This window comes from Cupressus sempervirens, chromosome 5 (genome assembly GCF_028749045.1).
Source record: "Cupressus sempervirens isolate cs-2001-9-10 chromosome 5, ASM2874904v1, whole genome shotgun sequence".
NCBI classification, from domain to species: domain Eukaryota; kingdom Viridiplantae; phylum Streptophyta; class Pinopsida; order Cupressales; family Cupressaceae; genus Cupressus; species Cupressus sempervirens.
The window spans coordinates 57,194,768-57,213,332 of NC_143122.1; the positions used below are offsets into that span (position 1 = coordinate 57,194,768).

The following is an 18,565-nucleotide window of genomic DNA, read 5'->3' on the forward strand; positions in this document are numbered from 1 at the left end:
GTAAAAACATGCTATTTAGACAATACAACATTGATAAAAAAAGATACAACCAACTAGAGGTAGTTGATAGATGGTATTGTTAGAAGCACTCAAAACTTACATGCAAGGAGGTGGTCCATTCCCTTCTGGCTCCAATTTTTGCCACTCATAAGGCCTCTTGGCCGATGTGTCTAGAACCCAAACGTCAACCAAAGGTCGCTTGCCTAATAGAAAAGAATGTATGTTCTGACTTTTAATAGGTGTCTGGGAGGAGAAGGGAAAGCAGAAAGTGTAGCTATGTGTAACATAAAATAAGTACAACCATTACTGAAAATAACAAAGACCAAAATATGCAAGCGTGAAAACCATACCATCATTTCCACCAATAGACAACAAAAATCTTTGTCCAACAAAAGCCATGACATGACCATAACGAGGTCCAGGACCAGGTCCTTGCACAACCACCCTGACAAAGAATTAAACATTAATGCTCTACAGAATGTGAGTCATTATATATGTTCTCAGTCATAGTTTTCACTTACCTGTGCCAACGTGGCCTTTGTTGAGTAAGATCAAGAACATGCAGATCTTCTGATGAAAGCCCCAATGGACCAATTCCACCCTGTGAATGTCATCATTAAATATAGAAGGTTTAAATAATATCCATTACCATCAATACTCGTGTGAATTTCATTAAATTGAAAAAATAGTAACATAATTCTTTCATTGACAAGTATAATAAGCATAAAGAAGTCAGAAAAAGAGACCTGAATCACAACCATTGCGCCAACAGCAGTTGCAACATGTGCAGCACGAGGTGATGGAGGTTCACCTAATGGATGAAGCCTGTAATCAATAGCATAAATGACGGTGCTGAATATTAATATCACTTCAGAGATTGAAAAAGATCTCATGCCCAAAGGAGATGCTCCAACACTCTCTTTGGAATTTAAAATCGACAGAAATGAGCCAGTATACTTGTGGGATTTTAGGAATACTTACCTGTGTTTTGGTACTTTATTGGCTCAGTTTCAATTTTGAATAAGCTAATCTAAGGAGGATTGATTTAAATAAATTGCACTACCAAGAATTGATGTTATAAACTTCACTAACAAACTCAATGTATTCAAATTGATTGTAGAACTTGTATCCTGGAACATACTCAACAGTGTTTCTTTTCTATCTTTATTTATATTTTTTCTTTCCTATTTATGGTTCTCCTGTTTTTTGTTTTATATATATATATATATATATCTTATTTTTGTTGTTTTCTTTAGCTTTTGTGTGTGTGTGTGTGTGCATGCACATATCCTCACATACACATATCTATGTGCGTGCAAATATATATGTATGTATACTTGTTCATTTTTTGGCCTACTTATTTATATTAGGTGTTGTATTACTTTATCCCCCACTTTTTTTCATTATCTTATTTTTTGGTGTTTTCTTTAGCTTTTGTTGTTAGGCATTTCCTTCTTTTTAATTTTGTCTACCTTTGTTGATTTTGCATTTATCGTTTTTTAATATATATATGTGTGTATATTTTCACATTTATACATATATATGGTTATATATGTTCACATATATATATATATATATATATATATATATATATATATATATATATATATATACACACAAATACATACATATATAGGTATATGTATACATATACATATGTGTGTGTATACATACGGATGCATATATACGTTCACATGTGTCTATATGTGTGTCTATATGTATATGCATAAGCATGTATGTGTGTCCGCATACATATTACATATAAATATATATATACATACACACGTGTGTGTGTGTGTGTGTGTATCATTTTTTAGCTTTTTATTTCCCCTTGTCTTGTGGTTAATTTTTCTTTTTCCGTTACTTTCCATTTGGTATTTCTTAGGTTTGATTAATTTTTTACCCTCACTTTCCACTTTTAAACATTTCCTTAATTTAATTCTTATGTTTTATATGTTCTATGTTTCTTTTTCTTTTTGTCAGTGGTGTGTGGTCTTTTAGGTTTCTTGTTTAGTTATTTATTCCATTATTTTATTTTATTTTTTAAGGTTTTTTTCAATCCTTGGTGTATGTGCTTCTCTCTTTCCTTGGTCCCTTTATCTTGAGCTAGTCCCCATCTACAACTCACTTTGTTTTGCATCTGTTGCTCTCTTTCATCCTGATCATGGATCACAGTGTGTGATTCAAAAAATCTTAACACAATCTAATCCTGAAGCTAATCACTGTAATTGTAATGGATTGTGAAAATTTGATCTCTCTGAGTGGGACATGACTCAACAAATTAATCAGATATTGTATGCTGAGTGTAGTATCCATTCAAAAAAAATCATTGTGTCAAATTCTAAACGACAAGTCAATCATTTCTCTTTTATGAGTCAAATTCTAACTATAAAACTTGACATTTCTTGTTTGTAATCTGTTTCTGAATCCTTGTCACGTGTGGGTATCAATTTTGTCATTAACAGTTTTTGCCAACACCCATGTAGGCTTAAGAAAGAACATTTTCAAAAATACTTGATGAGGTGAACACATCAATTGACATACCAGGAACATTACAGCCTCAAAGAGTTGCCTCAAACAAGGGAAAAGGTACTTCACGGAAATTTCATGTCAGAAAGAAACAAATAGGCAGTCCCTTAAAATAAAAGAAATTCTATGGGAAGGTCAAGGTAAACAAAACACAAAGGCATACACTGCATGCACTTTTGAAGTTCAAGAACAAATAGATCACTGAAGTGACACAGAAAGCAGTTTTTCACTTGAGCTGAATATGTCAATGAAGAATTATAACAAAAGCACCCCTTTACACTTAAGCAAGAAAACTCAAACTCAAAATTGGAACCTAAAATTGAAGAAGTAACAAACAAGTGTCTAGTGGTGACCATGGAGAGCTGTTTGTCACCTTGTCAACATTAAGGCATAACAGAGTGTAATGGATTCTTGGCACACTAACCTAGACGTGTGGTTGTCACTTTATCAAGCTCAAAACATAACAGAAGTGTATTGGATGTTAAAAAGCAGGATGAAAAAACAAGTGGAGACCAGAAAGCACACCTTCATATGCTAGAATTAGGTTTTCATCCTCATAGCACCAAGGAAGACCAACTTGTTCATTGTTGAGAACAAATTCCTTAAGCTCTATAGCTATTATGCAATGGTCAACACTTAACTTCATCACAAACAAGATCTAGGTACAGAAAATCAAATTTCACAAGTTTCTAGGTAAGGAACTGGCCAAAAGGCACATTCAAGTCTTCGTTAGAGGGGCTCCATCATGTTCAAAATAGAGGACTTCTTTACAATAATTAGAAAGAGCCAAGCATCATATTGATTAGTTTTAGCCTGAGCTATTTTTACCAATCAATTTTTTTTATAAGCTAATCATATTCTAGGAAATCTATTTTTAAAAGGATTATATATAATAGCCCATGCTATCTTTAGTTGTCATTATTTTGGAATAACTATTTTAGAATGATAATTGAAACAATCTATTCATAGATCAACTTTCTTGCACCTTTCAATGCAACACACAACACAAAATAAAATGCAGTAAAAAACTGCTCTTCAAATTAGAAGGGACTATTGTAAAATAAAAACTATCATAATTCGAAGAGGCCTTGTAAAATAAAAACTATCTTGTTTATTGAACAAATTATCATTGATGTCAAAGGGACAATCATTGTTAAAGGATACTATCCTTCTAACGAAGACAGCAAACTATTGAAAAAGAATCGCACAACAGTCAGTATTTGGTCTATGTTGATAAGGGTAGTGATCTATATAAATGCGCAGCTAAAAGCAAACAAAAACTATAGATCATTTTTATAAGTAGCTGGAAGTTGAGCAACAAATGTTTGATATTATAATCTATACAATTTATTTTGTCTTATTCAAAGAATAGAACAGACATTGTCTTTGTCTTATTCAAAGACAATTCTAATAAATCAATATGTAGAGATTGATACAAGAAATTACATTTATAGAAAGCCCATGTATTAAGTGATACACAGCTATTGAGGAGAACAGTAATGTTTAAGAACATCGACTATTAAAGACTTCAAAATCAACAATGTGTTAGAGTGGTGATTTAAATAAATCAGAAAAACTTATATATCTGTGATTGTCTAGTAATAGACAGAGTTTGGAACAAGAAGAAAGAAGAAAGAAACAAAAAATAAATAAGACGATTTGTCTTGTCCAATGTGCAAATAAACAACAGCTATTGAAGAAATGAGAGACCTAGATAAGCTGTGTTACATCCCAATTTTTGACCTAACTTGAAATATAGCCATTGAGGTTCGCATGAAGTCAGTTGGCAGTTTAATTTGTTATAATCTGGCGAAAATGGTAAGATAGTCATTGTGATTTCAAGTGAAGATGACATGTTAGTTGATTGTTAATCATGAATTCATGGAATTGAGAAGATGGTTAACCGTTGTGATTATTTAAATAATTTATTATGATGATAATATAATTTAATGATGGAGAATTTCCTTGTAGGGAGCATGTCAGTGGGGTGGAAGCATTGTCAAATATAAATTAGGCAGGAGCATCACCATCACTAAGCAGATGGGTAGAGGACCTAACGACTTGGAACAGAATACATCTGCGGGACCCGCATGAGTTATTCAATAAATAATTTAATTAAAATAATTGAGATAAAATATAAAATGCATCTTAAAGGATTTTAATTTATCTTTCGTCATATTGTTTTTAATAATTATTTATATACGTACATTTAAATATAAAAATGATTTGGCATGTTCAATCGAATTTATGTTTTGAATTCGTATAGACTTCTTGGGAATTCGAATGGATTCTTGTAACTGCAAGAAGTCGTAAAGTCAAGCTCTTCTTTTTATAGTCTCATATCATATTACAACCCAATCTTTTTCCTTTTTCTTATTTTCCATATCATCTCCTTGCTATCGGAGGTTCTCAAGACAACTAAGAACAATATCAATTCCTATTACTACTTATTCGTCCGTCTCAAATCTCTTTGATATTTCTTGCCGCAGGTTTCAGATTGGAAGTATTTTTCTCAGCAACAGAGCAAGCCGAACTGAAGTAGAAGTGTTACGTGAGACCCTGAAAATACTGTATTATTTCCATATGCCTTGTCTGTAGTAAAACGTGCAGAATACCAATTATTATCTGCGGATTTCTTCCTTATTTCTTTTCAAATCATAACATCAGTTGTTTATCTTTTGTGCCAATAATACATAGGAACCATAGCACTGCTGTATATCTATATATTCTGGTACGATTCAAGAAGATAATTAATAGAACTGAATTCATGAAGTCTGCATAATGATGTTTTACTCCGCCCTGAAAAATTACCAATTTTGTATAACCATTTAGCTCAGAATTAAAATACATTTTCTTTTATTTTTCTTTTACAAGATGATAACAAGAAATCAGAACACCAATGCATTCACCAGGCAATGATGCCATCATAGGTGAAGAAGGTGTACAGCAATGCTGTGAATAAAAAAAAAATTTAAATGTCCATCTCTTCTCTTTTCTGATTTAGTATTCATCCATAGCCGGCTAGGCATAGTAGTTAGTGATTAAGATATAATACTAGTTGTTGGTTTTCTGAAGTGCATCAGAAATCATTAATCAAGTAACCTTGAGAATACATCATTTATAAATTCAAATGGCAGCTGTTGAAAAACTTGATTGATTTTATAAATCAACATGCTTCTCAGAACAATCCAAAATAATATTAACACAGAGAAATTCACCAGCAAGAATGCCATCAATGGTGAAAAGGTGGAGTTAAAGGGAAATCAGTTATAATTAATTTAATATTCAAAGTTAAAAGAACTTAATTATGTAATCACAGAATGTGAAATGATGGATGTATGTAATCTTCTTGAATAATTAACAGAGTTGTCTGCTCTGAGAATTCCTACACCTGGGACTCACCTGGCTGTGAAGCCAAGGAGATGGATGATGAGGTGAAAGAAAGGAATCATCAATAATATGAATCAGTATCAAATATGACCAAATGTTTATCACTTTTTAATATGAATAAAATAATAGCTCATGCATATTCCTGTTATTGCGATCTCCTGTTGCCAAGTCGTATGGTGAGTTAATCACCAGGAAGCCCAACGGATGGCAAGATGTCCCATGTCTATTCCAGATAGGGAGTGCCTTTCTCGTTAGAGATCGTGTGGGGACAAGTTGTGGTCTGAGGTTGGATGGTTAAGCCCCTGGCAATGTTTCACCTCTCCCCAAGATGTCAGTTATGCGTCAGACAGTGATAAGCTATGCAGTCAATTGTTTATCAGAAACAGGTATTATCACTTTTAATTATGAGGAGGTAAGATTAAATTGAGTTATTTCATTGTTACCGTTATTTTACACCTAGATGCAAGAGATAGATTCATGGATTGTTTTTCATTTATATGAATATCAAATATAAGTATATTTCTAATCTTGAGATACTGTCACAGTTAAGCAATCGGAAGGAAAGGAACCTAAAGCCCTAATTGATTGAGTGATGACTGGAACCCTAATTGAATTTCGTGGTAGCGGAAGCCCTAATTGAATCCGTGGTAGCGGAAGCCCTATTTGAATCAGTAGTATCGATAGCCCTAAGTGATATAGTGGTATCAAAAGCCCTAAATGAACCGATGGTAAATAATGCCCTAATTGATACAGTGGTATGTGATGCCCTAATTTTAAATTTAGTGGTATTTAATTGTAATTATCATTTATTTTTGAGATAGCGGTTTTTAGATGATAGTCATCATGTGATATTGTTAAATTGGTATTGTGGACTAACCCGGGTGGTTGCAGAAGCATCCCTAGTATTGATTTCGATCTCAATTTCCAAGGTATGTGGTTTTTAATTTTTGTAGTAATTTCGTTTGATGGTATTTCAAGTTTTTTTAGTTAAGAAATTTTGTCTAATTGATTTTAACGGTAAATCTTATTCACATGAACATGAATGATATAACTGTCTTCCTAAGAAACGAAGTAATAACTGTATTCTTTGAGTATGTTAAATGTTAAATTAGACCCGAGACAATCGGATGTTACAAGCTGACCAAAGATAAGCTACATGAGATCCTCACTACATATGAAATGAGGATTGAAAATAAACCCTCTCAAAAGGAGGTATCCTTCGAAGCTTCTCGGGAGGGAAAAAAAAAACACATGAACCAAGTGAGAATTCATGCAGTGACACAGATAAGAGGAAGCACTTTTTACAAGAAAGCTAAAGAAGGGGTCTGGCAATCATAAAGGAAGGTTTCCTTTCAAATGTTTCAAGTTTCAACTTTGGGACGATCAAACACTATGATCTGAAGTATCCTCAAAACTTAGTGATAATAGTGAGGATGACAAAGAAAAGTATATAACAAATAAAAGAAAGTCTTATCATAAGTATGACCAAAAGAAGAAAAACTCTAAGAGCCACAAGAAAAGTATTTACTCAGAGAAAAATGATAGCTCCTTGGAAGAGAGCAGCGACGAATATTTGAGCAGTGATGGGGAGGAAATTCTCTTTACAGTAGTTGATGTTGAGAGTAATAAAAGTGAAGAAGAAGAAGATTTGAATGAGGCGTGTAGTGAAGAACAGGAAGAAAATCCTAGGGAAGAACTTTGACAATCGTGAAAATAAAGAAAAAGGCAACAAGACACAAGGCAAAAGCTCAAGAAGATTCTAAAACTTCACAGAAATCAAACCAAATGATTAAGGATCTAAAACTTCAGCTAGAGGAGGCCAAACGAATTGAGGAGTCATGAGAGATCAATTAAGGAAAAAGAATTGGATTGTAATATATTAGAGCTTGAGATTGTGTCCTTGCGAAAGGATCTGAAGAAATCAATGAAGCAATTGAGTCAATGCTTACATTTTGATACAAACACCAAAAAATCAGATGACTTATCAATTCACAATGATCTCCAATCATCAAAACTAGTTGGGTCTTTGTTGAAGATAATTTAAGAAAAACTACAAGTTCCAAGACTATGGATCCACCACAAAAGGTAGATGAAGGAAAACCTAGAAACTACATCAAAGCTCTTATAAATTCAAGCAAGGACAAGGAAGAGGAGATCAAGAAGAAGAATATAATCTCACCGAAGACAACAACAGATAATTATTGAAGGCCTCTTCATCAAAGACAGACACACATGACTAGATCTCATTATTCATTTGATTGGTATTGTTTCTCATGCAGAAAAAATATGGTCACAAAGCAATGAACCATAGACCTTATGCAAAGAAACCCCATAGTTTCATGAGAAGAAATTACAATTCATTTGCTCTATTGATGAATGAATGAATGAAAGATTTTTAATGACGTCCACAAGGCCATAAGCCTAAGGGACCCACATAGAACTCCTAGTCATTCTGATGTGATTTCTCCAGCCTGTCTCTTTTCTTGTAAATCTGCATAAGTAAAATGGCCCCCTTGAGGAGTCTTGGTCCTTCGAAAAGGTCTTTTATCATGTGTTACAAGTGCAACAACTTCGGACATACAGCACATCTTTGCAGAACCATCTTTGTTGAGCCTTCAAAAATTACAAGGAGAATGTACCTATAAAGGAAGAAAGGGTCTACTAAGACTTGGGAAAGCAGAAACAGAGGTAAAGAGAAGAATTCGTGTTTGTTCAAACAGCCTTGCATGCACAAGATAAGAAGGATGGGTGTTATGTTGATAGAGGCTGACCTAGACATATGTAGGCGACAAAAGAAAATTCATTTCTCTCAAGCAAATTGATCAAGGGACAATAAGATTTGGTGACATCAAAGAAGGAAATAAAAGGAAGAGGGATCCCTAGTCTAGATCATGGGAAAACAAAGACTAAAGATGTCCTTTATGTTGACAAATTAAAACAAAATCAACAAGTATTCGTCAACTTTGTGATCACATTTGTTCCTAAAGGATGTGAAATTAAAAATATGAAAGATTAATAGCAGATGCTTATAAAACATCAAACAATATTTACATATCAAAAGAAATCAATAGTGAAGAATGTCAAATGGCACAATAAGATGAAAACCGGTTGTGGCATAAGAGATTGAGCCATCTCAATTTTGATAAAATGATCAAGATTAGTCATAACGAAGCAATAAGAAAAATCCCCTAGAATTCTAAACCCGCGCAAATGTCACGTGTAAGCAATGCCAACTTGGGAAACAGATCAGAGCAAGCTTTAAAATTAAAGGAACGTTCAACATCAAAACCATTCAAGTTTATTCAAACATCTTTGAGGGCAACCAAAACAACAAGCATACAAGGAGAAAGGTAATTTTTGTTAGTAATTGCTAATTCTTCTAGAATGACTTGATCACCTTCCTAAAAGAAAAATCGGAGGCCTTTGATAAGTTTAAAGCTCTTTAAGCACTAGTAGAGAATGAATTGGGCCTGAAAATCACATGACTTCGATCAGATAAGGGCAGAGAAATCATTTCAAAAGAATGATCATCCTAACATAGATTCAACATCAACAACAACTTCAAGCATCTTCATGAACATTTTGCATAAAGAATGTATTAAAAAATTTATCAAGTTTCCTTTACAAGCATTTTCACTTTGATTTCAAAGTTGATTCCTCAATTGGGATTTGACTTGGGCAAACCCCTTTCTATAACTCTTTTCCATTTTTCTGTGTATATGAACAAGTGATGTGTGTGTAGGAGCTACAAACAAATCAGAAGAAAGGCTACAATATTCAATAGAAAGTGTCAAGTGAAGGGCGACCAAGTCACCCCTAACCTAGCTAAGATGAACAAGTTGCCCTAACCTCTTGTTTTGACCCAAAATTACGTTTGCAAGTTAGTAACAAACCTTTCTTCTCAAATCTAATTTCACAATTGGTATGCCAATCCACGGTCATCATGTCCATGCAAATAACCATCTTCTCTCTCCATCTAGCCCAAGATCTTGCATTTTCTAATTTCATTTGCATGATCATAGCCCTCCTAAATAATTCCCAACAAAGTTCATTGCCATTCACCTAGTGAATTGTTCCTCTTGAGGCCTAGAGGATTATCTTCCTTCCAATGTAAGAAGAGGTAGGCCTAGGCTTCCTAGTTTGTTCCTCCAAGCTAGTGAGTACACCTTATGACTTATTTCTTTCATTACATTTTGGTGAAATCAACACTTTACATATTGCTTCTAATTTAGATGATTACATTCAATTTACATGCAATTCATTAGGTTATATGTGCGATTACAGATTGTTCAAGGGGAAAATGGCATCAATGAGTTTAACAATGCAAACTAGATAAGACAAGTTAAACACTTTCATACTAAGCCATTCAATACAAGAGAAAGAAGGGGTTCCAAACATAACTCTCAATATAACCCAAGTTAGATAAGCACAACCCAAGTAGGATAAGGATGTCAATACTAAGCCCAAATTATATCAAGGAAGTACATAAGAAAGTCCTCTTTCATGCAATGTAGATTGATTTAAGATACGCAATATAAATGTAAATTGAACTAATTGATTTCATAACAAGAGTAAGATAAATCTATGTGCTAAACATATGCAATCGGCCTAATTAGGAAATGGAAATAGCTCTTTGCTAAAAAGTTGAAATGATTGGTAAAGTACTTACCTTGAAATTGACAAGGGAATATCCTTTTTTCTCTAAAAATCGCAAATTTGAAGTTGTGACTAAACTTTTGACTGCGGACCTGCAATCAAGATGGAGAACCTAGAAAAGCATGTTTTTCTCAAACCTTCGAGAACAAGTTGACTTGGCGGTAAAGTGTTTGGACACTTTACGAGAAGATGGACATGTTCCCGGAACACTGTAGCAAAGTCGACCCAACTTTTTTGAAAAGGTCTCTATAAGGTTTCCAGATCTGCAGTCGCAATTTTGATAACCTACAAGTCTACCACAAGATTGGTGTGTGTGGGTGGCTATATAGGGGTTCACCTTAATCAACCCCCACCCCCCCCCCCCCCCCCCCCAAACCCCTGTTTTGATTTCCACCTCGACGAGTAGCCGTTATAAAGATTGGTGTATGTGTATGTTGTGCTAGTGAATCCTAGATTGTGGATCTAGAATGTAAGGAGCTAGAAAATGCTAAGAATCTACTCTATGAGAGAAACCCTAGCATATAAGTGTGCATGTGAATGCATGCAAACTATGAAGTGACAAAGATCAAATCTGAACATAGCATAGAAAGAATACCAAGCCATCAAGGCTTAAGTGCTCTACCCATCTTCGTGATCCCCTTGCATCTCCATGGTATCAAGTAGTGTTTGAATTCTTGAATTGAAAGATGTTAATAAAGACCTCACTTTGAAAAAAAAATCAATTAGATTCATCCCTTAGCTTCCACCTTGCAATTGTTCTATCAGATTGGGGTGTCCACACCTTCTTGTAACTTGCTTCCATAACATGTCAAATGAGACCATTGATGCCTTTTTATGGTGAATTTCCGAGATCACCCTTGCGGAGCGGGAATCATTGAAATTTGAAATAGGACAGAGACCCAAACTTCGTAACCACTAGAGAATAGGTCAACCTAGGTTGACCTGTCCCCTAGGAGACCAAAGTCTTGAATTTATAACCTAGGATTCCTACATTGTAGAAGGTCTAGATGCAATGTGCATTGGAGATTGACAAATCGCAATTAGAGATGGGAAATAAGATCTCGAAAGAGGAGGATGCATAGAAATTAGATCTTACCTTGACCCTTGAGTGAGAAGAAAGGGAAATCAAGGACAATGAAAAGTGTCTACTCCAAGTGCAAGCGTAAATGCAAACACACTAAACAGGAGCTATAAGGTCATAAATTGAAGTGATTCCAATTTAAGGCAATACAAGATTAACTATTAACCTTTACAATCATAGTAGACCTTGTTTAGCATAAACTTGATGAATGCAAGCATAATCTTTATCCTTTCAATTTAGATCTAATGTACTCTGTTGCATTTTTCAAAATTACTTCCTTTTATGCAATGTTCAAATGATCAAATTACTAGTCACTTGCATTATTTAAACATTCACTACCATACCTTTGAGTATGAGTTTTATTACCTTGGGCCCTACATATAATATACCTGTGAGAAGTTATAGACTTGTAACCTCCCTTAAGGATATAGAGCCTAAGTCAATTTTAACACTCTCCATGGGAATGTAGGTGACACCTCAATGGCTCCTAATCAAACATTATTGAAAATCACTCTTCTCATACTTCGTGTCTCCTAGCCAAGTGGATAAGCTTGTCAATGATTTGGCAAAGCTTGAACATTAGATGGGTCGAACATTATGATTGTGAGGCAATCCCTTGATTGGAGGGTTGAGAAGGATAGTCCAAAATGATGAAATTGTTGTTGATTTGTTGTGTGGCATATCTCAAATTATTGATAGTAACCTCATTGTCTATAAAACGTTGTACTAAAGCTCTTAATCTTACTAATCTTATACCAATGTTGAGTATTATATTACCATTCCAACATCTTTTCCTGATGTGTCTACCTAAATGCCACCTCTCATAGCCACATCCATTCAAAACATCAATCCTACACATGTTAGTCTTAGAAGGATTCCTAATCTTATCATACCTTCTTCCATGAGTATTCCATGTATTTCCCAAATATCTATACCTACTTACCACAATGTCCCACTCTCAAATACCAATGTTCCATCTATTCACATAGCATTCCACATTCTTAATATCGAACAAGTCCAATACCAACACATCCACTAAAACAACCATTAGTAACCTTGTTCAAAGTGTTTCATCCTTACAACAACAACTTGCTCACATCACTCTATCCAAATACAACATCCCAACTTGTGACATTGCTTTCCCATTATCCCATGACGTCATTTGAGCCATTACATGGAAATAACTCAATTAGAAACCTATTAATAGAAAATGTTGATCCCTTGACTCGTGTGAAAACATTTCTAACCTTGTGCAGTGACTTTTCAAATGATCATAGAGTTATGGCTAAGTTGTTTACTAAGACATTTAGAGATAATACCTTGCGATAGATTTGTTATTTACCCCCTAATTCTATTGATTCCTTTCAAATATTAGCTAATGCTTTCATTCGACAATTTCAAAATAATATTGATCCTCAAATTTCTTTAAATGATTTGATATATTGCAAGCAAGGTGTTAAGGAAAAAGTGAGATTTATGGTTCCACGTGGCAAACTCCTTAGCCATATAGTGTGCAAGGAAGGACTGAAACGGATCCAAATAATATCAATGTTATCATTCATATGGAAAGGCCTAGAGATGTAACTAGCATCAAATCAATCCTGGGGCATGTTGGATACTACAGGAGGTTCATAAAAGGATTTGCAGAGGCGTCCCTACCTTTGGAGAAGCTAACCAAAAAGGAGAACCATTTGCTCGGCAAACGGAATAGGAAGAGGCATTCCAGGAACTAAAGTCAAGATTGGTAGGAGCGCCCATCCTTGTGTATCCAGATTGGAATAAGGAATTCCACGTTCATGTGGATGCGTCTAACTATGCAATAGGAGCCACACTAGCCCAGACAAGTTGGGAGGGATTGGACCATCTAGTGTACTTTGTGAGTCGACTACTTTCAAAAGCCGAACAAAACTATAGCACAACGGAGAGAGAACCTCCAGGTATGGTTTATGTCATTCAAAAATTTAGACATGATTTATTAGCCACTCCATTTATATTGTTGATCATCAAGCTCATATGTACAAGGTAAACAAGCCTATTATACAAGGAAGGGTTAGTAGGTGGCTAATCCTCCTCCAAGAGTTTACTTTTAAAATCATAGTATGTTTAGAAAGGAACCATGTGATTGCAGATCAATTGACGCAAATATGGTCAGCGGAACCCATAGAGGAAGGAGTATATGAAGACTTTTCGAATACATATTTGTTCCAAATTGTCATACTACCTCACTGATAAGAAGGAATTGGTCAATATTTGTCAACCTCTATTTTTCCGAGAGACATGCCAGTTAGTGAAAGGAGGACAATTGTGTTGAAAAGTAAGACATTTCAACTTATCAACGGATTACTATAAAAGATGGGATCGGATGAAGTATTTCCCGTTCGTTGGCCAGAACTGATTGAGGAATCCTACTAGAGAATTGGCAAGCTCTTGAATTTCCAATTTGTTGTTTTGGGAACCAATAGATTGGCGACTCTGCTAGGGAGAGTTGCTTGCAACAAGTGTTGTGAAGTTACCCAGAATTTCAGATTTCATAAATCAAAATCAGACAGCAGTTATATCAATTTGTTTGGAAGCTCACTCTGCTAGAAGCGAGAACCTAGAAGATCAACAAATCAACACATTCCTCAAAAGAGGTGACAACTCTATTCAATTAAATTTCAGTGGGTAGCTCTACTCAGGGAGAAGACTCAAAAGGAAATGATTTGATGAAGAAGAGATCACGTACTATGGAGAATATATATTATGAACAAGACAAGGATCAATGTTACACCATGGAGGAAGCACACATACACCCCTTAGATGCATTTTTCAATTTGGAAAGATATGAAGGTGAATCCGCAATACAATTCTTCATGAGGATGTTTAATACCTATCAAGAAATACCTTTAGAATGCAGACCTTCATCCTCTGATCTTTTCAACAGAATGTGAGAACTAGGTCTCTTATATGATCATCAGTTCCTTATCTTTCTCAAACTTATGGATGATAAACTGACTGCAAAAGAGAGTGAATATAAGACTAAAGATGCATATGAATCAAAATGATGTTTCAGATTCAGGTGTAGAAGAATTTTTGGGCCAAATTGAAAAAGAATCCACTCATGGTGAGACTTGTATAACAACAAATACTACTGAATGTGAAAATGAGGAAGAGGGTTGCCTCAGCATAGAAGAAATTTCGGATTTGTTGAACATGAAATATCTAAAACATGTTAAGAAGAACGGTCCAAATTTTTCCTCAGTCCACCACAGTGAACAACTTAATGGATCAATGCTTATTCAGGGTGTACTAGATGAAGGAGATGATAATTTCCAAGAACAGAACTGCATAAGGTATATAAACAGAAGGAAGTTTCAGGAGAGAATGCTTATGAAAATATCACTCTTGTTGATCAAACAAATAATAATTCTCATAAGGATGACTTTAGTATACAATTTGCTGATATTATAAATAATGAAACACATGAAGAGCTGGATGAAAGCTTTCATAATAGTATGCCTAAACTTTCTACGTTCCTGAATCCCTTGTTTGATGAGGAAGAAAATGAAGATATGTCTGAGTTCTCCGTGTTCTTGAATCTATTATTTGAAGAAAGCATTGCATGAGGTGCAAATAAAGCATTAAGAAAGCCGCAGGATTAAGCCAACGCCTAAACACCCATCCATAGAAAAGACCACGCACTCAGCGAAATGGATTTTAAAATACATCATCAACAACAGAGAACCGTCAGTAAAAACTAGATTGGGACACCTCCGAATCAGTGGAAAATATATTTAATATTAAAGAGGTGGTAATAATCAAACTCACAAATCATGGATCGAAGAGCATATGGAGTTACGGTGCTTTAGGAAATATACTCATAAAATATAAATTGGGAGCACTGAATTACCTGAAAAATATGTTTATCAGCTATTTGTATTTTTTAAATTCTTTGTTAAATGTATTTAGTAAGGAGCGTGGCTTTCTGAAAAATCACTTTATTAGGTATAAGTAATAAGAAGTCAAATGAAAGAAAAAATATCAAGACACATTCTAAGAGATATTATTGGAGAAAGATGTAAAAGGAGATATATTCACTTGTAAAGGGAAAATTAAATATTAAAGCGTGACTTTAATATAATTTCAAATATTATATTTTAATTATAAATAAAAGGCCCTTTTGTTTATTTTCAAGGCAAAGAGCTTGCAATTAAAATGTGGATTCGTCCTTTATGATCAATAAATAGATTATTGACTTATTCTGACAGAGTTTTATTTTTGCATTGGATATTTTCCTGCATTCTTTGTTTGACAATTAGAATAGTGTGAAATATATGTGTTTCCTTATCTCTGGCTAATCGGACTTCCAGCCGAAGAAGTTAAAAACCATTTTAGACTAACAGAGAATTGCATATAAGATTTGTCTTTTGCAGAGCTCAGCAGTAACTAATGATATTTTTTTATTAAATATTGTCTCATAGAGTTGTATGTAATAATCTTCATAATAGTTGACTATGTTGCCCAAATAAGAAAAGGCACTGGTGTTTTAAATCACTGAAGTTCAATTATTTGGATTTATAGTTTAAGTCAGAAATCTGCATATTTTGTCCTTACAAGCATCAACTCATTTATTATATAAAACATTCAATTATATCAAAGCAATCATATAACATATTGATCGAGTTTAAGGACCTTGCCAGTCGAAGAACAGACGAAGACTTAAATTCTCTATATAAAAGCTTTGAGCAAAGGTGATCAGGTTTGAAATGAAGGTTTACCCACCTACGCATACTGAAGCCTGAAGTACAGGGGAATTGAAGTCATTCCCATTCGTTGGCCAGAACTGATTGAGGAATCCTACTGGAGCATTGGCAAGCTCTCGGATTTCCAATCTGTGGTTTTGGGAACCAACACATCCTAAACATGCTGACAAAAGTTGTACGCAAGGAAAAAGCGGAATGGTAGGAGACAGAAAGCACAAAAGCGGCTAGGGCATTTATAAAGAACTACAAAATGGTGAAAACAAGTATAGGGAATCCAAGCAAAGGTGCAGTTACAGGTCCAAGAAAAGAAAAGAGATTACAGTTAAGGAATATGGCCTCTTCCAAGAAGAAAGGGAAAGGAAAAAGCAGTGAAAAGACTAAAATGGCAAATATTACATTTAAGAGCGTCTCTGGAAGTGAGTGTCCAGTCTGGTGGGAGAATACTGAAGAGAACCATGTACTAAAGGAGACATTATGCAAAGCAGAGGTAGATAATATTATTTTTGTGCCCATTTTTATTTGAAGGAGTTTGAGCCTGTACTTAGAACAATGATTGCTGGACATGACAAGAAATGGCACAAATATGTAATCCAGTATTTTCAGAAAAGTATTAAAATTTCCTATTCAGCCTAAGAGGTGAGCAAGGTATTTGGGGTTTCCAACCGAGGGCAAGATCCAGCAAAAATCCCAACTAAAATGACAAATGAAGAAAAACAAAGATGGCTTGGACTAATGTGTAGGAATGATCTTACAGATAAAGAGTAGCAGAGCATTCTGACTCAGAGCAACAGTCAAGGTTTGAAAAAAACTTTCATAGCTACTAGAGAATGGAGATCCATTGTCGGCTTGGTCAAGAGTAAGCTCACATGAGGGAGTTGAACCTCGGACATAGCAATATGGATATTGCCCTTGGTGAATGGACTAAACATGGGGAGGGTATATGATTGGGCTCAACTTCTCTCCAAAACGATTAAAAGAATTTTTAGAGCTAAGGCTTAAAACCTTCTACATGCCTCATCATGCCATAGTCATGTTTTTGGAAGCCCTCCGTATAAAGGTAGCTCCAAAGCATTGGAGAACATTTGTCCCTGCAAATAGAGTGGAGCCTTACAAGTCTGCAATGACATATTGGTTGCACATGGACACATTTGGAGTTGGAAGTGGTGAACCACGGAGGAAAAGGGTAAGTTAGGAAGTTTACATTCAGACACAGAGCACAATGGAAGAAGAAAGTTCAAAAGACATTGGTACGGAGGACTCCTCTTCGAGTTCCTAGGAAAATGAGTTCCGACTACTAGACAACACTTTCACAAGAACGCCCAGAGAAGTTACATTTCTACAAGTTGAAGGAGGACTTACCAGGAGCCATACGCAACAAGCTGAAATTCGCAGAGAGAGATCCACAAGATGAAAGATGTAGAAGACATTCCTATGGGTACAGAAATACAAGACATCCGTACTATCAAAGATGCGCAAGAACTTATATACAATAGTTACAAGGAGGAAATAGGTTGCATTCAAATGCCAGGTGTTGTGGACTGTATGACAAAGCTAGACCATAGCCATATGGAGGAAGGAAGCATGAGTGTCCATATGACATGTACAAAGGGAGGTGGTAGTCGTATGCAACTAAGAGGGGAAGCTCGTTGTACATCGGCAGTAGGAGGAAGTAGAATGGCAAAAACCACCTATAGAAGTCAGTCAAGGAACCAACTAGCATTTTTGGATTGGAGTGCTAAATGCATATCATTTATAGCACCACAATTGTCTTCTATCGCACACTTGGTTCTTGTGGTGGATCTCCAATCCCATAGGAAGGCACCACATACTATCGAGACCACCACACTACAGGGAGTAGAGATAGCTCAGCCAATCGCCTTAGTGGTTGCACCAACGGAGACTGGAAGGATAGGGATGCAAGAGAACAATCCACGACATGGAGAGGAAAAAGATTAGGCAAACGGGTTATTGGAAAATTTCCAAATGGAGGTAAAAGAAGTACCCCCACCTTCACCTGCTTTACTGGAGACAAGAGAAGATAGGATGGAAGCAGAAAGTGAGCACATAGAAGATACGACAAAAAAAAGGCACTTCCATTTGGGGAGGAAGCTAAAAATTTCTTAACAAAATTAAAATAAATGGCACAGGCTACACAGGAAATCATAAA

General features: G+C 35.2%; 1 protein-coding gene across 1 annotated transcript in view; it reads right to left on the reverse strand.

The window, feature by feature from the left end:
- The window catches only part of LOC149554537 (serine/threonine-protein phosphatase BSL3-like), a 110,471-nt gene that overhangs the window by 60,798 nt on the left and 31,108 nt on the right, over positions 1–18,565 (reverse strand). Inside the window, exons 4-7 of the mRNA XM_089828581.1 lie at positions 747–825; positions 522–601; positions 351–445; positions 101–203 (exon numbers count right to left, since the gene is read on the reverse strand). Coding sequence (XP_089684707.1) covers positions 101–203; positions 351–445; positions 522–601; positions 747–825 — 357 coding nt within the window. The remainder of the gene's footprint in view (positions 1–100; positions 204–350; positions 446–521; positions 602–746; positions 826–18,565) is intronic.